At 42.6% G+C, this 22,707-nt stretch overlaps 1 protein-coding gene across 2 annotated transcripts in view; it reads left to right on the plus strand.

The window, feature by feature from the left end:
• TRIOBP (TRIO and F-actin binding protein) overlaps positions 1–22,707 on the plus strand; it is a 44,590-nt gene that overhangs the window by 19,322 nt on the left and 2,561 nt on the right. Inside the window, exons 2-12 of one of the 2 annotated variants that reach the window (XM_063309051.1) lie at positions 5,543–5,599; positions 6,202–6,270; positions 6,621–6,710; positions 7,506–7,615; positions 8,555–9,098; positions 10,075–10,170; positions 15,559–15,706; positions 19,737–19,848; positions 20,670–20,829; positions 21,494–21,604; positions 22,326–22,412. In XM_063309051.1, the coding sequence (XP_063165121.1) occupies positions 5,543–5,599; positions 6,202–6,270; positions 6,621–6,710; positions 7,506–7,615; positions 8,555–9,098; positions 10,075–10,170; positions 15,559–15,706; positions 19,737–19,848; positions 20,670–20,829; positions 21,494–21,604; positions 22,326–22,412 (1,584 nt within the window). Of the gene's footprint in view, positions 1–5,542; positions 5,600–6,201; positions 6,271–6,620; positions 6,711–7,505; positions 7,616–8,554; positions 9,099–10,074; positions 10,171–15,558; positions 15,707–19,736; positions 19,849–20,669; positions 20,999–21,493; positions 21,605–22,325; positions 22,413–22,707 lie in introns of those variants that run through there. The other variant, XM_063309050.1, reaches the window with a different exon arrangement.

Below are 22,707 nucleotides of genomic sequence, written 5' to 3' on the forward strand. Positions count from 1 at the left end.
TAATTAATTTTGTTATTTCACAGTGATATTGTCCTAGATCGGTCAACTGTACGTTGGTGATAGCAAGGGTAGTTTGGCGAAAGTGATAAGTGATGGAGTAGGAATCGCCATCTTGGAGAAGAGTGTTGTTGCGAAACCAGCGCCAGAAGGTGCCTTTTCTTTTGATGGGAGAGCGTTGAAGACATTCCATGGCGTTGGATGCTGAGCTGCGGCCAATGGTGGCAGGGTAGCGTAAACGATGGGTTCGAATGAGAGAGGTTGTTTTAGGGTTCGTTGTGAGGGGAGCAGAGATGGAAGAGAGATAACAGAGAAGGAGGGTCAAGAAGGTGCTTGTCAGGAGACTGCCCATGATATGGCCGGATGCAGCGAGCAGGAACCCAGAGCACTCGATCAGGAAGTTGCACAGCAGCGTAGCCTTTTCCCCAGGTGACGAGTTGCGCAGGGCCTTTCCACTCAGGGCTGGGCAGTTGCCTAAAATAAACAAGGGGACGGGAAGAGGGAACTACTGGCTTGGAAAAGTGTCGAGATGCAGCCGTAGCAGGGGGGGTACCGGTAAGATTAAGGAAATTTAAGGTAAACAAGGTGAGATTAAGGATATTTTGTAACATCGGGAGGCTTGGGGGGCCTAAGGCCTTTTTCCCCGTTTGCCGATCAAGGGCATTCTTTAGGGTCTGGTTAGCCCTTTCCACAATAGCCTGACCTTGGCTGTTGAATGGTATACCGAATCTGTGAGTAATGGACCACTTACGGCAAAACTCAGCAAAGGGAGTGCTGACGTAAGCGGGGCCATTGTCAGTTTTCAAAGTTTTGGGACATCCCGATGTGACGAAAGTGCGAATACAATGATTGATTACGTTTTTCGTGGCTTCTCCTCTTTGCAAAGTTGCCAGGATGAATCCCGAATAAGTATCCACAGATACATGGATATACTTCCAAGGTGCAAAAGAGGGATAATGAGTGACATCCATCTGCCATGTGTCACAAGCATGGACACCCCTGGGATTAACTCCCTCAGGGATGCACTTTGCCTGCAAACTGCAGGTTGGACATTGTTGAAGAATGGCGGTAGCTTCTTGATATGTAATGCCAAATTGGCGCACCAAGGCTTTTTTATTTTGATGGAAATAAGCATGGCTGTCCCCTGCTGAAAGCGGCGGAGGAAGAGGGGAAGAGGCCATAATTTTGCAAGCCTCATCTGCCATGTGGTTGCCTTCGGACAGGAAACCGGGTAGCTGTTGGTGGCTTCTAATATGCGCTACAAACAAAGGGGATGTTCTGTCCTTCAGGAGAGTTTGAAGCTGCAAAAAAAGCGTCATGAGAGAGGGGGGGGTAACAGGGGAAATATATGCATCAAACATGGCCACAGCCATTTGAGTGACATACATACTATCTAATATAACATTCAAAGGCTGTTCTGGGAAAAGAGACAAGGCTAGCAAAAAGGCGGCTAACTCAGCCTGTTGGGCAGATGCTTGTGGGCCTGTTAGGCGTTTATGCCATTTGCAATTATTTTGCCATGTACAAGCCCCTATGGTTTTGGAGCCGTCTGTAAAAACAGTGAGGGCTTCCTTGAGTGGCTGCTGAACGAACGGCGAGGTTAGTGTGAAGGGTACTGTTCGCAACAGTTGCAATCGAGGATCAGGGGGAAGATGGCATGACACCTGGCCACACCAGTCCTCCAAGGCATCCTGCAGTGCAGTGGAGTTTTGTAGGAGGGGTTCCCATTGAGTAACCTTAAGGGGAATGTACAGGGTGGAAACATCCAGTCCCATTAGGGCTCTAATCCTCTTCCGGCCTTTCTCAACAAGAGAGGCCATTTGTGCTGCTCTGGTGATGATGGATGTCTTAGGTGTGTGTGGCAAGTGTAGCCATTCTAAAATATGTAGATGTTTGTTATCAGACGTTTGGACGATGATGGCAGTTAATAATTGATGTGTTGAAAGAATGGCAAGAGAGGGTGGTTTGTCAGTGAGCGCACGGTCCACCCATTGGGTCGTAAGGACGGCATTGACCTGTTGTAGGGCATGCAATTGTTGTTCTGTAAGGTATACCTTGTCAGCTGGGTTTGTCAAACCCACTAGCGCTTGGAATAAAGGTGATAACATGGGTGTAGTTAAAGCAAGGTATGCGCGGGCCCAGTTAATGACCCCCAGACATTGTTGTAATTGGACCAAGGTGGTCGGCTGGGGAAGCGTGAGCATAGGTAGAAGTGGGGCAGCTGTGGAGGCTAAAACTTTGTGGCCTAGATATTGCATTGGATAACGAGACTGGACCTTTTCTGGTGCAACGTGCAACCCTGCCGTTGCTAGGGTGGCTAAAAGAATAGGAAAAGTTTTTTGAACTGTCCCTTTCGGGCCCTCAGCAGCGACTAAAATGTCATCCATATAATGATACACAAGAAAATGCGGAAATTGGGATCTATAGGGTTGCAATGCTTTATCGACAAAAAATTGGCACATTGTGGGTGAGTTCAACATGCCTTGTGGGAGGACCTTCCACTGGTACCGAGCAGTAGGCTTTGAATTGTTAAGTTCCGGTACCGTAAATGCGAAAATAATTCTGTCCTTTTGTGCCAAAGGTATGGAAAAAAAACAATCCTTGAGGTCTATTACAATAAGGTCGTGTCCTTCCGGAATCAAGTTGGGGTTGGGAAGTCCACACTGCAAAGGTCCCATGGGCTGAAGGATGGTGTTGATAGCCCTAAGATCCTGTAGGAGGCGCCATTTGCCAGACTTCTTTTTGATGACAAATACCGGAGTATTGTATGGGCTGGTGGAGGTTTCGATATGGCCTTCAATTAACTGCTGTTGGACCAAGATATGTAAGGCGTCCAGCTTCTCTTTGGTGAGTGGCCATTGATCAACCCATACCGGCACAGAGGTTTTGAGAGAGAGAGAGAGAGACCCTGAAGGGTCCTGTAAAGCCATTAGGGAAGTTGAATAAAAGCGTGGAACTGTGAAAGCAAGTCACGGCCCCATAGGTTACAGTGCAAAGGCAAGATATAAGGCTTTAGATACGCTGTAATATGAGAATGAGCAGTCACAGCAGAAAGCCAATGAGAGCTGACCTTAGCGGCCTGTGCTCCGCCTACTCCTTGCACCGAGGAGGCTTCAGCGATAGGCCAGGAGGAGGGCCATTCAGCGGAACGAATGACAGAGACGTCGGCGCCGGTGTCAATCAAGCCTTCGAAAGAGCGACCATTTAGTGTGACAAGGAGGGTGGGTTTAGAGGTTTGGACTGGTTGCTGCAAGGCAAACAATGATGGCATATCAGGAGAAGGGAGAAGTATGAGCGTGGCGACAATTGTTCCTTTATTTAAGGAAAAGCACCTATCTCCCACTCCTGCCAGAGCAATTTGTGTCAAATCTGATGAATCATACAAATAGGGAGCAGCAACCATCCCCTCAAGCGTGAGCGAGGAGTTGGGAATAAGCAAAGCAGGGGTAAGAGGAGGGAGGGGTTTATGCAGCGTGACAACAAGAGGAAGGGAAAGGACAGCCCCCGGATCGTCATACAAAAGATCCTCTGCCAACTCCACAGGGAAGCTGGTGATGGGTAATTCAGCCTTTGGGGCGGGGTTAGCTGACAACCCCCGATCTAGTTTTCCGAAGGCTGGTGAGGGGAGGAGTTATTGCGACATTGCGAGGCCCAATGAAAGCCTTTGCGGCACCTGGGACAAGGAGTTTTAGGTTTGGAGGGGGGGGGCGGCCCCCTTTGAGTGGAAGGGGGCGCCCCACCTCCCCCGGGTGCACGGCATTGATTCTTAAAGTGGCCCGGCTTCCCACAATTGAAGCAATTTCCATGACGAGTGACTGCGAGGGCTTCCGGGGAATGGAGCTGAGGGGAGGGGTTAGTAGAAGGCAGCGAGGTGGTAATGGCGGCAGCGAGAGCGCTCACTTTGTGAGAGGTGGTACCAACGATTCTGCAGAGTTGCAGGAAGTCTGCAAGCTTTACACCCGGTTGATTGACTGCGGGTTGCAGAATGGTCTGGCAGTCATGATTAGCGTTAGAGAAAGCAAGTTTCATTAGCAGCTCATGTTTAGCCGTGGCATTATCAATTTGTCGGTCTAAAGCAATCTGAAGGCGACTTATGAAGGAAGCATATGGTTCATTTGGTTCTTGCATTATTTTCAAAAACGTTTGGGTGGATTGAGAGTCGGAATCATCCACTCTTTTGAGAGCATTCATGGCGCACATGTGAATAATAGCAAAACAACGACGGGGGGAGTTCTGTTGCTGGACTAAGGTTGCGAATTGTCCCTTTCCTAATAATTGATTTGCGGTCACCCCTGCGGGAAGACCTCTTCTAATTTCTACTTCCACCCCTTTGTCGTATTCAGATTGCCACACAACGTATTGCGCCGGGGTCATAAGCATAGAAAAAAGCATTTTCCAATCATACAATAACATAACAGTGTTAGCAGTAACTAAAGAGTCTAAAACTCCCCTAGTAAAAGGAGAGTGCAAGCCGTAGGTGGTTACAGCATCTTTGATTTGTTTCAAAACCTTAAGTTCAATATTGTTATACAAATTTCCTCCCGCCGCCCCTAGGCCGATGGTCATGGGAAAGGCAGAGGGACTCTCCATTTCCAATGAGAGGGGGGAGGAGAGGAGTTCAGTGATGGCGCCTCCTAGGGGGTGGTGTTGAGGGGATCCGGGGGTTGGAGCTGAAGGGGGAGGAGGAACGGCTGGGTATGGAGGGGGTGGTGGTGAGGCAGCATCGAGATGGGCGGCAAGAGGGGGTGGGGTTTTTGGGCCGGGAGGAGAAGGGCAAGTTTCCGGGGAAGACGGGGGAGGGTAAAGAGTGTTGATGGCCGCCATAACAGCCTTCCAGGCAGTCAGAATAGGCACGGGTGCTCGTGGGGTATCATGAAAATATTTTCCTATCCTTTCCCAAGTGGATGCTTTGAGCGACCCCTCTGAAGGATAGACAGGGCAGTGTCTGTCCATGTACAGTAGGAGTTGAGTCACCGATTTTTTTGAAATGGGAAAGATGGTCGTACCGTTAGCCTTTTGACAAGAGTTAGCCTTCTTCACTAAATCATAAAGTTCGTCCCTATGAACTGACGAAACTTTGGAGAGTGGGGAGCCCATTACTTACGATTGCAGAGCCTTTTCCAGGTGCGTAGTAACGAGAGTGAAGGCAGTGCACCTCTAGACAGAGATCACACCGTGAGACCGAAGGGATCCCGGACGAGCCCCCAGTTGTCGCGTCACGCGACCAGTCCTTCGCCCTTCGGTCTATGGGATTCCCTGGGGGGGGAATGAGCCAACGATTCCCTCGCAAGGGTGAGGTCGAAAAAACAACGGTAGGCACAGGATTCTTTTGTGGTGGTGAGTGACGCTACATCTCAGGAGGTTGCTGGTACTGCCTCCTGGTGCCACGCCCCCACCTCCTTTTATTCAGCAGTTCTATCAGGGCGGGGGAGTGAGTACAAAGAGAATAGGGAAATACAAGTCATGCCCTGAGGCTACGTGAGAGACATGCAATCTAGCTGTGCAGTAATGGAGTCAGGTACGTCACACTCATCTCTCTTTCCAGCCAGATCTTCTGAATTTCAAGAAGGGATGGATGTCCATATTGGATGAGCCAGGAGAGGTAAGGTGTAAGAATTATTAGGACACAATCATCCCGTCCTCCTCCTCATTTGAACAATTATTAGGACACAGTCTACTTCCTACTCTTCCTCTTCTTCATTTGAAGAATTATTAGGGGACAATCTACTTCTTCCTACTCTTCTTTCTTCCTCTTTCATCCCCACTGAAACAAGGCTTTTACACCAATCCCTTTTGAAAATGTAGAAATTAAATACGCTTTTGATTTTTCTTCATAGTTTGTTGCTTTTCAGAAGCTTTTGCTTGTGCAACATAAATGAATTACCTGATTTCTTACATAACAAGCAATATCTTGTGAACAGTCTTCAAAGTGACATTAAATGAAATAGATATGTATGAATAACCTTTGACTGATACTTTACCTAGTGTGTTTTTCATGGTTCACAATTCTGTTGCATGTTCCCTGTCAAAAATGGCTGACATCTTAAAAAATAAACAGGGAGGTCTTTTTTTCAAAATTACAGGGCCACACACTGAGACCAAGTGCTTTTTGAGCAGCACAGGTATTGAATGGTCTGTGTTTCAGAGAACATATAACAGTCTTCTCTTTTGTCTTGCCATTCTCCTTCCATTAATGGCCAACAGTGGACAAAGCACTGGTTTGTGCTGACAGATTCAAGTCTGAGATACTACAGGGACTCCAATGCTGAAGAGGTAAGAAAGTAACCTAGCCTGCATGAAATCTGTTGGAAGTTGGTAGTCAGGTAGTCAAGTAGTCAAGGGAAGAATACTGTGTAATGATTGTATGTATGTCCTTGGGGAAAAAAATAGAAGTGATGTGCTCAGTTGAAAGAGGCAAAGAAATGCCATGTACTTCTGTATACGCTGAAGAGAATAGGGAGAGCATGGGACTGCTTAGCTTGGAAATAATTATTTAACTGAAGTAGGTAAGAGGAAGGAGGCTAGGGTAGACTGGAGAGGGTGTATATGGGACATATAAAGGAGATGGAAAATTCCTGGGCTAGATCTCTCACATAATATTGATGGTCTGGAGGTCATTTCAGGCAGATGATCTAGATGGAGAGATTGACCTACGTACTTGCACCGATGTGACAGAATATGCAGTGCAGAGGAATTACGGCTTCCAGATACATGTGAGTGCTCAGAATCCTAACATTTGGGAATGAAATAAAAGGGCCATATAGTTTACAGAGTCCAGCAAGAAACACTGAAAGGTGATTTAATACTGCTGCAGAAAAAATGCTTCTGTCTTGCCAACATAATAAGGTAAACTCAAAGATGGCAATTTAGCTTGTGAATTGAAATTATTTTCTAAATCACAGTCATAAAACTATAGCAGTAAGGAACCCCAGTGCTTATCTTTTTGTCTGTCAAGACAGAGCAGAGTTGCTCAAACTGAAGTTCTCCAGATGGATTAGGCCTGCAGCTTGCATAAATACTGTTGAACAGAGACTTAAACGAAGTGGGATTCAGCTTCAATTAATACTTGTTTTGTATGGAAGTTATGTGATTTTATCCCTATTAAAACCTTCCTGTTTCCTAATAGTTTTCCAATTCAGCAAAAACCCAAATCTGAAGACTCTTGCAAATGTGTGAGTCAGATGTGACTTAAAGGGCTTGCTACCATATGGAGTCTTTGGTGTTCTCTGAGCTTGGTTATTTGTTTGCAGACATTTCAGTACCTGACTAGATAACATCATCAGTGCTGATGCTACCTAGTTGGGCAATGAAACATCTGTAAGCAAACACCCAAGCTCAGAGAGCAGCAAGGACTCTACAGTTCAACCCTGAGCTACATATATTCTCTTCTGTTGCTACCATATGCTGGCTTCCATCTGCCCAATTACCTTTCCTGCGTTGAAGGTGAACCATAGGTATGTTTGAGATGTATATAATCAAGCCATATTTTGTGTGTTTCTTTTTTCCAGACTAAAGATGGTGTTTTTACATTATCTGCAATGACATCAGGAATCCGTCGAAATTGGATTGAGGCTCTAAGGAAGAGTATTCGTCCAACCAGTGTGCCTGATGTCACAAAGTATGTGGTGCATTAAGCTTAGTAATAAATTAAATAAATTAAATACACTGAGAAAGTTGGTTGAACACTGTTTCCCCAATGGTTTCTGCCTATCCCACTAGATCTGGCAGAATGGGCATACTCCAGGTCCCCTCGGTGAGACAGTGTCACCTGGTGGGTCCTAGGAAGCATGCCTTCTCTGTCATGGGGCCTGTCCTGTGGAACAGCCTCCCTGCAAAGATATGGATGACCCAACCTTAGCCTTTTAGAAGGCTGTGAAGATCTGGCTCTTCCTCAAGGTTTTGGAGCCAGGCTGTTAGTTTCTGGAGCTCTGGCATAGATGTACAGCATGGGCATTTTTTTAGATTTTCAATGAGGGGGCCTCGACCTGCATTTTTTCCCCTGTGTCTTATGATTGTTATTTCTTTCTTTTGATCATCACCAGAATTTCTTTGGATAAATGGGCAGCCTTATAAATTAGATAGATAGACAGACAGACAGACAGACCTCAGTACTGTCTACATTGGTCAGCAGCTCTTCTCCAGATTTCAGAAATCCGTCTTCCCCAGCCCTGATGAGAGTGAACCTAGGATCCTTTAAATGTACATTGAGAGCTAGATTGCTGTGCTGGACCTCTTTCTGATTCCCAGAGGCTTTCTAGTCTGATCCAGTGCTGTCAGTCTGGAATGCCTACTCTTCTCTCCAACTCAGCCAGGTGAAAATATTTACTAGTATTATTCATCATCATGTTTGGGTATATTTCCAACAATGTAGTTACTGTAACTTCTTGAGAACTTGTTCCTCTTGAATTGCCATGTGGGATAATAGGGCTGACTGTACTTGGATGGCTTCCAGATCTGGGTGTAACCCACACTGAGATTGGAGAACCATTGTAGGCAGCTTCTGCATCCTGCATGATTCCTACTTCTAAGCTTTGCGTGACTTTCCTCCTGTTTCCAGGCTATCTGACTACAACAAGGAAAACTCATTCCGCAGCAACAAATCCACCAAGAGCTCCTTCAGAACTGAGCTGCAGCCCAACACTGGAAGTGAGGTGATATCCAGAGCTGGCAGCAGGAAGGCTGAAGGGCAGCGCCAGGCTTTTGACTATGTTGAGCTGTCCCCCTTTCAACAGGGGTCAGCTTTAAATCAGGGGTCCCCACAGCGGCCAAGAGGGAGCCTAAGAACTGCAGATGGAGCAGCCAAGCGGGAGGAGCTGGAGCGGGACATGGCCATCCGCTCGGAGGAGAGGCGCAGGTGGTTTGAGTCTTCAGTCAGTGGCAGCCTCCAAATAGATGGTCCAGCAGAGGATCCCTGCCCTAAGAGACCTCCAGGGATTCCTCTTACTGAAGCTCAGAGGAGTCAGCTAAGTGAAGAGATTGAGAAGAAGTGGCAGGAGCTGGAACGTCTGCCTCTGAAAGAGTCCAAGCGGGTCCCACTGATGGCACTGCTGAACCAGGGCAAAGGGAACCATGAAGATGCAAGTGAGGCACTGGAGAAAGAGGTAGAAGTAGTCACTGGCAAAGCACTGCTTCATCATGTGTGGGAGGAAAATACCTCTGTCCTTTTCACAAGCCTGAATAATGCACTTCTGTACATTCTTTGAATTGTTCCTATTCTTCATGCTGACTTTTTGAAAGGTGTTGAAACAAGGAGGAAGGAGGAACATGAGCTTCTCTGTAGAGATGCATGCCATCGGTCTGGTGCACTAAGAACACTAGTTGAATAGGAAAAGACCTCCTTCCATGCTTTTATCATTGTGCAGAGAAGATATCCCAGGCCAGGTTCATTTTGAGTAATTTGACATACCTACCAATGAAATTATGATCACTTGACCCTCTCACACACATAGGTCTGGCTCAGCTGGTTTGTTGAATAAGACACAAACCATGGTTTACAAGCCATGGTTTACAAACCATAGTGGCTGGGTTTTCCCAAGATGCTAAAGCAAAACTGAACAAAGCATATTTTAGTTTAACACAGTACATGAAAAACCAGTCACATCCACAAAGCCATTGTGCGACTTTGTGGTTTGCTCATAATACTAAATAATGTGAACCAAACCAGCCCATAGAGATCACTGGAAATGGTTCTATGTTTCAGTACTTGCAGAAAAAGAATATAGCACTTTGAAGCTATCTGAGTATGGTGGCCAGAGCATAGAGTCAGCTGTAAAGAAAAATGACTTCTGAATGTTGCCAGCAACTTCTAAAAATCCATTGTCACATAGAAGTTGACCTCCATGCAGCAGTGATTATGGTGCTTTGGAGCAGCAACAAGAGGGAAATACTAAGGGGTTTAAAATGGATGTACTAAAATGAAGTATCAGTATGCCAGCATGTTCCTGTGCCATAATGTCAAGAGTATGTGGGTAGATTAGGAATAAGTCCACTTGCCTTATCCTGTTGAGCTGGGACTTGGGTTAACAGAAAATTATTGCTTGGTTGTTTTTGTTTTGCTAAATGGTTTTTCTGACACAGGTCCAAGCCCTGAGGTCACAGTTGGAGTCCTTGCGTTCCCACGGTGAGGCAAACCTCCATAAAAATGGACATGTGCCCCAAGGATACATTTCTCAGGTAATGGTAATAGCCCAGCATAATCTTTTGCACCTTCCACCTTTTCCTTTCTCCACCCCGCTTACCAGCTAGCCAGTGAGGGTAGAGAAATGAGCCCATTCCTTTCCTGCCAGACCATCTATGATTGGAGCATCTACAAAGAGACAATGCCCTTAATCACATGGTCAGGGCCTGCCCACTATGGCAAACATTGGAAGGGAAAGGACGTCTAATGCGAGCCCTTTCTTATTGCATTGCTCTTTAAAGCAGGAATGGAAACCTCTAGAACTCCAGAAGCTGCTGACTTTGATTTGCAGAAGCCCTTGACGTTGACCATGCTGACTAAGGCATGCTGCTAGTTCAGCAATAGCTGAGGGGCTGCAGGTACTGAAACTGTCACCAACTTGGCTAAAGGAATTTTTCTAGTGATTTCATCCTAGCCTGTTTCAGTCTCAACCAGTCATAGTAACTGTAAATGCCTGCCTGAGTCCTCTGATATGGAGTGAGGATGAGACAGGAAACTCTTACTTCCATATTAACCAGAAGCTGTTGTATTATCCACATCTGAACAAACAGTTCAAGTGAATCTCTTGCTTATTTACTGATCAGCTAAGATCTAATGGGGATGGACTCACAAAGTTGCTGTATCTGGCAACAATTCAGTCCGCAGTGACTCAAGACAGCATTTTCAGTACAAGGTACTCAGCTACAGTTGCTGCCAAGTCTTGGGAACTTTTAGCACGAACTTAAGTCCTGTCTGTTCATTAAAAGTTTTTTTTTAAATTGCTTCCCACTTTTGGATTGCTTTTAGCAATGATTACAAGCTAAAAATTGAATGAATGGATAAATAAAGTAGCTATGACTTGTTGAAACAAACTAGTTTCAAACCATGCTATATGAACTTGGTTTGTTTTAACTTTAGCTAAGGCTATTTGGAGTGCTTTTGAGGCCAGGCAGGACAGTAACTATGACTAATTTGAAATGGAAGGGAGAGTTTTCAAGCTTTCTTGGTGGCTGCACAAACAACAGAGAAGGTGAGACCAAGGTTCACTGTGTCCTGTTTTTATAATGCTGAATTATAGTATAGCATTTCCAAATAGTAAGATGGTTGAAGATACATATAGTTAAGAGTAATCACCTTTGAGGTTCAGGCGTAACCTCAGTGCAAAACAGGATGCAGTTAGTATCGTCGACTAAATTATTTTAATAAAAAGCAATTGGACAGGCTGAACTTGTTGACTGAAATTCTAAACTGGAGACATCTTTTTTTTTTAAAACTCTTTTTGTTAAGTTATTTATCTTTATTAAAAGTATTTCTATATTCTTATTATAGAAAACTCGAAAGCATTTTAGAACAAATATTCTAAAATATAACAAGATGGCAATGATGGATGGTTTTAATTGATTATATATTGAAACTGCTGCTGCTGCCCAGAGTCTGTCTGGATTGGGGCAGCCTATAAACACTAGAAATGAATGAATGAATGAATGATAAGAACTATTAACATTTTTTTAAAAAATGAAAAAATATGGAAGGTGTGAGAGGCTAGAAAAGGCTGAAATGTAGAGTTGATTTTTTAAAAAGATGCCCAAAGTATGTCAAGATAATGCCTCACATATTCATATTAATACTAAGATACAGAGTGTGCTTGTTTTGAGTTGCTTAGATTAAACTTAAATTTTGCATTTGTACATTTATAAACTAAAATGTTAATATCTAACTTTATCACTAGATTTCCCTCTATGACTTTGCTCATGAGATTTATTTATTTACATTGTTTGTATCCTGCTCACTTCAATAAATGCTAGGTGACTTTCATGAAATTAAATATTTTACACTGTGTGCACAATTATTAGGCAAGTGAGTATTTTGACCATATCACCATTTTTATGCATATTTTCCACCTCCAAGCTGTATAAACCAGAATGCTTATTGGAAATAAGCATATCAGGTGATGTGTATTTGTGTAATGAGGGAGGGTGTGGCCTAAGGAGATCAACACCCTATATCAAGGTGTGCATAATTATTAGGCAGCTTCTTTTCCTCAGGCAAAATGGGCCAAAAAAGAGATTTAACTGACTCTGAAAAGTCAAAAATGGTAAAAAGTCTTTCAGAGGGATGCAGCACTGAAATTGCTAAGATATTGGGGCGTGACCACAGAACCATCAAACGTTTTGTTGCAAATAGTCAACAGGGTCGCAAGAAACGTGTTGAGAAAAAAAGACGCAAATTAACTGCCAAAGATTTGAGAAGAATCAAATGTGAGGCTACCAGGAACCCATTATCCTCCAGTGCTGTCATATTCCAGAACTGCAACTTACCTGGAGTGCCCAGAAGTACAAGGTGTTCAGCGCTCAGAGACATGGCCAAGGTAAGGAAGGCTGAAACTTGACCACCACTGAACAAGACACACAAGTTGAAATGGCAAGACTGGGCCAAGAAATATCTGAAGACAGATTTTTCAAAGATTTTATGGACTGATGAGATGAGAGTGACTCTTGATGGACCAGATGGATGGGCCCGTGGCTGGATCAGTAACGGGCACAGAGCTCCACTTCGACTCAGATGCCAGCAAGGTGGAGGTGGGGAACTGGTATGGGCTGGCATTATTAAAGATGAGCTAGTTGGACCTTTTCAGGTTGAAGATGGACTCAAAATCAACTCCCAAACCTACTGCCAGTTTTTAGAAGACACTTTCTTCAAGCAGTGGTACAGGAAAAAGTCTGCATCTTTCAAAAAGACCATGATGTTTATGCAGGACAATGCTCCATTGCATGCATCGAAGTACTCCACTGCGTGGCTAGCCAGTAAAGGCCTCAAAGATGAAAGAATAATGACATGGCCCCCTTCCTCACCTGACCTAAACCCTATTGAGAACTTGTGGGCCCTTCTCAAATGGGAGATGTACGGTGAAGGAAAACAGTACACCTCTCTGAACAGTGTCTGGGAGGCTGTGGTTGCTGCTGCACAAGAAGTTGATCGTCAACGGATCAAGAAACTGACACTCCATGAATGGAAGGCTTATGACTGTTATTGCAAAGAAGGCTGGCTATATTGGTCACTGATTTTTTGTTTGAAATGTCAGAAATGTTTGTTTGTAAATTTTGAGTTGTTTATTATTCTCACTTTAACAGATGAAAATAAACGAGTGAAATGGAATTTTCGTTTTTCATTTAGTTGCATAATAATTCTGCACACTAATAGTTGCCCAATAATTGTGCACACATAGATATGCTCCTAAGAAAGCCAAAACCTCACTTTTACTTTCTTAAATATTCAGGTTTGAGGTTTATTAACATTTTGGATTGACCGAGAGCACTGTAGTTGTTCAATAATGAAATTCATCCTCAAAAATACAACTTGCCTAGTAATTGTGCACGCAGTGTAAAACCTTATCAATTAACAGCTATAATTAAAAAGTTAAAAGCGACCCTGCATTGCACACAGCTCAAACCCCAAATCCTCACCAGTAAAACCATATTTTCATTGCTTTCCAGAATGTTTTGGAGAGATGGGGCCATTACCAACGAAGCCTGATTCTAAGCTCCCACCCTCTCACGGAGAGAAGGGCTGCATCACCCCTTCCTGGTTGATTAAACTGGATGAGCAGCTTCTATTTTGAGGTCCCATAGATAGGTTGGATCCAAACTGTATAGAATATATAGGACAATAACAGCATCTTGAATTGTATTAAAAACATACTGGTAACAAATATAGCACTCATACATTCTGTACTACTGAAGTGCCTCTCACCCACCAGCATGCAGTTTCCAGGTAGTCCTCATGGGCAGGCTAAGTAGAATGCCTTGCAGTGATCCAGCCTCATGCTAATAAGGCCCTGAGTCATTATGGCTGAGCGCCCCCCAAAAGAGCCACAGACCAGCTGAAGTTGGGCAAAGCTTTCCTTGGGATAGATTCCACCTGCTGCTCCAACAGAACCCCCAAGTTGCAGACCTGCTCCTCTAAGGGAAGTGTAATCCTGTCCACAGTGAGCATAGGGCTAACAGCAAATTCAGTGGTTTCTAAATGAACAGCAACTCCGTCTGGCTAAAGTTTGGTCTCTACTTGTTTAATCTCATTCAGAGCCTTACTGCTGCCAGTCACTGAGTAAAGATATCCACTGCATCTCCTAGCTGGCCAGGGATGGATGTGTACAAGTGGGTCAGTGTATTGATAATACCTGATGCTGAACAAGCAGACCTCCCCCAGTTTCATATAGATTTTAAATAACACTGGTGAAACAGCAGAGCCTATACATGAACAGCCAAGAGTTTGATTGCTCCTTTCCCTATACTACTGACTTGAATTGCCTGCTCAGGCAAGAGCAAAACCATGATAAAACAAAAAAGCCCAGCTCCCAACCCTCATGGGGAATCCAAGAGAAACCTGGTCCAAAATAATAAATGCTGAGCAATCTAATAGGACCAGGAGGGCCATACTCCCACCATCCAGGTCCCAACAGCATCATGCAGTAGTCTCCATCCACATCCAGGTCTGAACCATGACCCAAAGGATTGAGATAATCTATTTCATTCAGGAATCTCTAAAAGCATAATCCCACCACCACCTTCAAAACCTTCAAGAAAAGGGAGGTTGGAGTCCAGACAGAATTTGTGTAACTATGAGATCAAGAAATGGCCATTTGAGGCAAGGGTGCAGCCTCCCTGCCTTCTTCAAGGCAGAAGGTACTTACTACACCCATTCCTCAAAGTCTTTAACCTCTTTAGTCCAGCTGTTGACTCCCCTGAACTGCCTGAAGGAAACAGGTGGCAGAACTTGTGTCTTCTAGAATGCCATCCATATCCTCAGATCCACAAGATCAAAAGAATCCCAGGAAACCTCGCAAGATGGTGCCCCAATTACCTAATTGGATTCTGCTAATGGGGAGTCAAGATCTGAGTAAATGCAAGCAATTTTATTTGCAGCGTTTTGCTGTCACAGCAGTCTGACAGAAGTTCGTCAAACCTGTCCTTCCCTAGTAGGGTGTGGGTTACCTTAAACAGTGATGTTGGAGATCTTCTCCCAATGCAATGTGAGGAGAAGTACTGATGCTTTGCTGCCCTCATTGCCACCATGTAGGCCCAAACATGGACTTCTACCAATTGGTTTGTAATGTCGTCAGAATGATGTGCCTTGATTGCTCATTTTTCCCTGCATTTTAACATAGCCTTTCCATTGGAAATGTCTTAAAATGTAGCCCTAAGAGGGCTGTATGATGCCCATACATGTGTGTCTCCCTTTTTAATATATTAAGAAATCCCTGTTAACTTTTTTTTGTGATTACCCATGCACAGTGTTCCCCCATGGCAAACAGAAATGCAATCATGGAGAATATGCGTTTCTTGTGATTCATACTTCATCGCATAAAATGTGTCTTTCCATTCTTCTGTCCCTCAACCCCATTCTAGGAGGCGTGTGAGCACAGTTTAGCAGAGATGGAAACTTCCCACCAACAGGTCATGACAGAACTACAGCGGCACCACCAGCGGGAGGTGGAGCACTTGCGGCAGGAAAAGGAGCGTCTTCTGTCCGAGGAGGCTGCTGCAACAGCTGCAGGTAGAAGCCACCCGGTGACACGATGCATGCGTAACACTAAGTCATAGTGCTTATCTTTATTCCTGTAATACAATATGAAACAGGGAAACAAAAAGAAGAAAAAATACAAATGCCTATTCTAACAGTCCCATTTTTTAAACACAACATTAAACCTTGCCCAATAATTTTGATAAAGTTTTCCTTTCTGTCAATAGAGAGCCAGTTCAAAAGCAGAGAGAGACCACATAGCCAAGAAAGTAGATTTAGAATGCAGTCTTTTCCGTGTAACAGAATAAGGTTTTTTAATGCCTCATGCTTGATAAATACATACTTCTTTTGTTGATGAGTTCCAGTGTTTTCCTCAATAGTTAAAATCATGTAATGCTGCCCTCTCTTGATTAGGAGAAGCAGAGCATGTACTTGGTAGCAAACAACCGAGCATCAAAAACAATTGAAGTTCATGGACTGCCCTTATTCTGCACTTATCCCTTTGAACGCCAAGGACAGGGCATGTAAAAATTAGGAAGACAGGGCTGTCAACCAGAGCAACATCTTCAGGGTGGAAACAAGCAGCAGGCAGTCTTCACAACATGGATGGGAACAAAAGAGAGGAAAAGAAGAGGAGAAATCAAAGGATGGGAAATTTAAGCTCAATTTTATGTGAGATGTCTTGTAATCAGCAACAGAGCTATAAAATTCCTGATAGAGCTTCCACTAGAGATTTGGGAGAGCTGTCACTTCACATTTCAGTAGTCCCTGTTAGGTTGCTTCAACCAGTATGGCCTCCTGTTCCCTCCATTAGCCTGAGTCCTGGAGATAGCAGGACTGGATTCATTGAACTGGATTCCCCCTTTTATGCCAAGTCATGCTTTTAATAGTTTGAACCTGCAGCTGTTGATTTGTTAGCATTGGGCATTCCCAATGTCCATCTTAAAAATGTTTATTTTTTACTTTTTTGTAAAGTTCTGTAGATTAGAATAATCTAAAATGCATTTCAGTATGACAGTCTCTCAGGAGCTACAGAGTTGCTAATGCATCCAAACCAAATTGTGAAATCAGAAGACAGATATACTGCCTTCCTGCATTTTTAGACAATCCAAATTCCTTTTGCAATAGATCAAATATTGTAAACACTTGATCTAAAATATTTGTTCACTCATGAGTTCCCCCCCCACCCAAAAAAGATTTACCTGCAATTTTAAAATAGAAATTATCCCAAAGTGTGTATCATGTGAAGAAGCATCAAAATTGTGCTTATATCCCAACATTCCTCAAATATGCCTTGCAGCCTTTAATGCTGGAAATACAGTAGAATGTTGGCTAAAGAAAGAACCAGGGCCCTGCTATTTTGTTGAAAGAGTTATATAGAAACTTTCTAATTGTGCCCGTACTGTTCTTTGAGCTTGATCATCTGAATTCCATAAGGAAGCAGAAGTTGATGCCCACGAAAATCAGTAAAGTAACACATGTTACCCTTATCCTCAGATAGTAGCCATAATTTCAATAAAGAGAATATAGGGGTTTTTCCTTCCCATAGAAAACTTCAATAATGTGCCAATCTGCTTAAAATAATATCTCTAAAGATAATAACATAGGAATCTCTTTAAATACAAACTTCAGTCCTGAAGAAATACTCACTTGTATACAGTTGTCTTTCCCTGTATACTCAAGAGGATTTGTAACCATTTGTTAACACCAGTATTAATCTGGGATAATAGCTGAAACTGTTTGTTTGTTTGTTTGTTTGCTTTATATCGCCTCCCATCTCACCTAAGTGACTCTGAGCAGCTCACATAATTAAAAAAGCAACAACAATTAGAAATAAAAACAAAATAAAGCCATTAAAATCAATTAAAACAGTTAATTAAAACAAACTGATTTGCAGGAGAGTACAATAAACTACTAACAGTGCAGCCAACCAGCAGGCTCCGTACCACCACTGGACCGCCAGGCAGGATGACAAAACCATGTCTTAAGAACCTTCCAGAAGGCCAGCAGGGTCGTGGCTAGGCTCTGACCTCGGGGGGAATGATGTTCCAAAGGGCAGATGCCACAGCAGAAAAGGCAGAGAGATTCCTCTTTTTTTTTTAAATATAATTTTATTAAGAATTTTAATTACAGTGGTAAAAACGAATACAAACTAAACTTAGAGAAAGAGAAGAGAATGGAAAAAAATAAAAAGTGCAGAAAAAGAAAAAAGAAAATATCATAAAAAGAAAAGAAATATATGAAGAGTGACTTCCACAAGTATAAACACAAGTATAGACAAATTTAATAACTTTTCACCTCCTATAAGGTTAAACAGGTATCTCTTTATCCCATATCCCATCCCTCATCTATAAGCAAGTCCAGAAAAAATCAACTTTTCAATGTCAGCAAAAAGTCCATAAAGGGTTGTCAGAACTTTGCAAAGAAAAAAAAAGACTTATTTTAACCTTGATCAAATAAACCAACTTTATATTCCTTCCTTTTACTTCTAACAGTCTTAATCTTTAATTCAATCAAATATTGTCATAGGATTTGATTTCTCTTCAATTCTTCTTTATCCCATTGCACAGATTTCTTCAAGGCTTTAACAAGCCTCTTTTGTAGATCCAATAAGAAAACATTTTCCATGTCATTCTCTTGGCTTATCATTTGTATTTCCTTTTTAATTTTTTAAAACTTCAGCCAGTTTCTTTTGTATATCCAATAAAGCATCTTTTTCCAAATCATTCTCTTGGCCTATCATTTGTAGTTCCACTTTTGGTACTTTCTCTGTCTTGTCAGATAAAATCTGTCATTCCTTCATTAAAATCTTTTAGACATAGTCTATCATATAGAAGCAGACATCATTACTGGCAGTGTTGATACTGTAGTTATTAATTTCTGGCTCCATTCTTCAAAGAACTCCTTTAATATTTCCAATGTTAGAACATTTTGTGTCATTTTGTAAGTCCCAGTATTAACTGACATCGGGCTTGTATTTTTTTCCTTCCACTTAGAATCTTTAGTCCCCTCTAGTATCCAGTTTCTAAAATCATCACTTATCTTTGTTACGAATTTCAGTAGTCAGGATAGCCAAAATAAGCCTGTTTCCCATGAGAAGCTGTTTATTTTTTATAGTTAATTCCAAAATCTGATAGTAAAAGTCAATATTCCAAATTTATCTGGACCCTTAATCCATTTATAACTTTCTTAGATCAACATTTTATTTAGCTTTTTGCTATTTATTTCAATTTCTCTAAGTTCTTAAGCTTATAATTAATTTTTCTTTTGTTCAGAGTTGAAAATAAGTTCACCCGATGAAGGCTTTTCAAGCTGCTTGTTCCAAAAGTCTCTAATAGATTTAAGGTGGTTAATAGGCAATTTCCAAAAGTGATTAGAAAGTGAGGTTTGTGAACTTAATGTCCTTTAAAGGCTCTGTAAGCAAGATGGCTGACCCCTTCGTCTCCTGGAGCTCAAACCTGTGGAAACCCGCTGTCCTGTGGTATCCTCACAAGGAGCAGCCATCTGGGGCACATGTGGGCAATCTCCCAATCTCTCACCAGTTTCTTGGTTTTTGCCACAGTCACCAGCTCCATGTCTTCAGTTCCCCATACCTCCCTGGAAGTCCAAAAGGCAGAGAGATTTCTCTTCAAATAATTGCTCTGAGAAACTTCACAAGTAAACCCCCAAAGTAAAAACCTCATTTGTTAGGAATTTTAACTGGGAATATATGAGATTTCTCCAGTTAATTGAATAACCTGATAATTCAGCATACTTTTTATACTATGTCAGTACATTTTGGTAAAGAATATTCACAATACCAATCAAATAAAATGTATCTTTTGCATATAGTAAGTTTTGTTTAGCTCTAGCCACTGAAATCTCTATCATGTAATGTTGTCTTTGTCACCTGATAGAATGTATGGATGCACAACACATGCTCTTCTACTGGATTTTTCTCCTCCCCAAGAGATTTTTGGTTTTAGTTTTGAATCCCTAAGATGCATACACTTTCAAGTTTAGCAGATTTCACAGATGCTTTCTGTGTCTTGCGTTTCTGCTCCTACCCTTCCCTTTGCTCTAGCAATTGAAGCACTGAAGAAGGCACACAGGGAGGAAATGAACAAGGAGTTGGGCAGAACACGCAATTTTCAGAAAGGATTTTCAAATCCAGATGCACTCCAACAACAGCATCGGTAAGCAACACTTGAGGAATGACTGATGGAATCTTGACTCTTGAACTGAGATAGGAGATACAATTGTGCATTTCCCCCAAATGTTGACTGCTGTGGCACTTGATGAAAAGGAGATCCTACTGTAAGTGCTGAATGTATAATTACTTTGTTAGAAGAGCATAACCTGGGATCCCTGGGCCTCTAAATCTTCGGGTGCAATTCCCATTGCATCTCCACAGTTGCCATCAATTTTAAATGTAATATCGTAGAAAGGAAAAATATTAAATAGCTGGTGAGTAGTCATATTAATTTTATGTGTTCATTTAAATTGATTTGGATCAAATTCAATTTTTGTCCTAACTCTACAGTATTACATTCTTTGAGTTATTCCCATTCACTTTGGGAATGCACACACAGCGCCCTCATCCACCCCCCAAGCTCATTTAGCTAAGTAGAACCCTTTTATGGGAAAAGCTCATGGCCTTGTGCTGTCAGTTTTCAGTAGGAGCCATTGCTTGTTTTCTTTCAACAGATGGGACCAGCTAGGTCTGTAATTAAGTAGGACCATTAAGGCCCTTTTGTACCATTTTTAGCCTACAGGAAGAACTCTGACACCTCAGTTAAGAAGGTGCCGAGGCATATCAAATCTGGAAATCGGGATGATAGTAGTAGGTGGACTTGTACAGACTAGTCCCCCAACTGGCTTCTGTCCCATAATGGTCATATTTTGTTCAAGATTTGCAAAATAAGATCCCTGGAGGGGACCAGGTTGTGAGAAGACTAACACAGGAACTTAGAAGGAAATTGATCTGTTGATGGTGAAATTCTGGTGTCTGCTGCAGGTCTGATGTGGAGTCTCTGAAGCGGGAGTTGCAGGTGCTTTCAGAACAGTATTCTCAGAAGTGCCTGGAGATTGGGGGCCTGGTGCAGAAGGCAGAAGAGCAGGAACAAATGCTGCAGCATTGTCAACAGGAGGGGAAAGAGCTGCTTCGGCAAAACCAGGCAAGGGGCTGGTGGGGTTGCCAGTAGCAGGAATTCTGAGGGAAGAACAATGACAGAGCAGAGCAGCATTTGTGAAAGGAGGACTGCTGCAATCTCCTAAATTTAAAATTCAAATTAAATTTAAATTCCAAGGAGTTTTCCATTATTCTCACTTGGTGGCCCTTGTCTTAGCAGCTAATTCTGGGATATTTGGCAGCAATTTTTGTGACATCAGCCATAGGCCTGTTTGGAATCCGTAGCATGCTGAGTCAAATTGAGCGGTAGAATAGTAAACACGGTATTAACCTCTGGAAAGACAAGCTTTATATGTAACCCTGGGTGACCTGCAGCCTGAGATCTCTCTCCTCAAGACTGCACTACTGTAAGATGTTAACAGGCCATTGAGTGAAGGTGGTGCAATTGTCCAGAGTCTCTTGTCAAAATAAGTTAAATAGATTTGGTTTTGCTATGCATAGCTCATCTTTTAATAATTTAAAAAGTTAGGAAATTGAGAGGGGAAAGCCAGAAACAATCTGTCTCCTTTGAGGACATTATCATATCACATTCGCTCTGTGGTCCTCAACTATTAAAAAAAAATGTTTAAAAGTTTACAAGTGGCAAAAAGTCTGCCTGCATCTTTTTTATGGGATGCATATGGTGAACTCTTTCATCCTCCTTCTTCCAGGAGCTACAGAGGCGTCTTTCAGAGGAAATTGGCCAGTTACGGGCCTTCATTGCTGCTCGGGATTCACGTAATGGTGCTTCACATAATGAGAGGAGTTCTTGTGAGCTAGAAGTAAGGAGGAGGGTTGCTTCTTGCCTGATATTTTGAATTATATAATACTGTGAATGAAATAAATCTCTGCTGAATTCAGAAGCAGGTGCACATAGGTATTTGCGGCAACTTCCTAAGATATTCAAGAAGATTTGGAAGGACCACTCAGTACCAAATCATTGGGTCCTAATGGCATCCATCCAGGAGTTCTTGAACAGCTCACATGTGATGTTGCTGACCTCAAATTGGGTTCAGTACCAGAGGACTGGAAGATAGCCAGCGTGACACCAGTTTTTGAAAAGGAGATCTGGGAAATTATGGGTCAGTCAGCTTAATGTCTCTTCAAGACAATAGAAATAGTAATCAAGGACATAGAGAAGGAAGCTTTGCTAAAGGAAAATCAACCTGGATTTTGCAAATATTGCACCAAATTTCTAGGGTTTTTGTTTTGTTTTGTTCTTTTGTTTTTAGAAAGCCACCAGGCAATAAAGTATGGTTGAACAAACATGGTTGAGCAGGTTAGGTGAACCCAGCCATGGAAAATCAGTTGGTGGCTTGTTCATGAACACTGTCAATTTCCTGCTTTGTATCAGGCATCATTTCAGTCTAGGGAGAATATTTGGGTAACCCAATTGTTGCTCTTTTCTGAGGGCAATATCTCACCTGTCCTACCACATTGCAAGTGGCTTCTGTAGTAGACAATTGTACCCTGAACATTTCCCTTTCCATCTTCTTTCTAAAGGTGCTTCTCCGAGTGAAGGAGAATGAACTCCAATATCAGAAACAAGAAGTCCAGTGTCTGAGGGATGAACTCCAAATGATGCAGAAGGTAGATTCCGAAAAGCAAATCAGAGTTGCTGGTTTGCAAGGAGAAATACATACACACACAGGCACAAACCCATTCCCTCTCACAGTATGCAGTGTTATCCAAAGTAAAGAAAAGTAGTAAGCCAAAGAAATTAAAGGCATGTGATAGAAAAGGAAACCAAGCTAAAACTGTTTTACACCAAATCATTCTCTATATTTCTCCATACTTTTCTATCCTGGCAAATCATCCTTGCTTCCACCACATCCATACCTCCCTTTATACATTGCCATTTGTTCTTTAAACTGCTTGGCTCTCC

Source organism: Candoia aspera, chromosome 7, assembly GCF_035149785.1.
Source record: "Candoia aspera isolate rCanAsp1 chromosome 7, rCanAsp1.hap2, whole genome shotgun sequence".
Classification (NCBI taxonomy): domain Eukaryota; kingdom Metazoa; phylum Chordata; class Lepidosauria; order Squamata; family Boidae; genus Candoia; species Candoia aspera.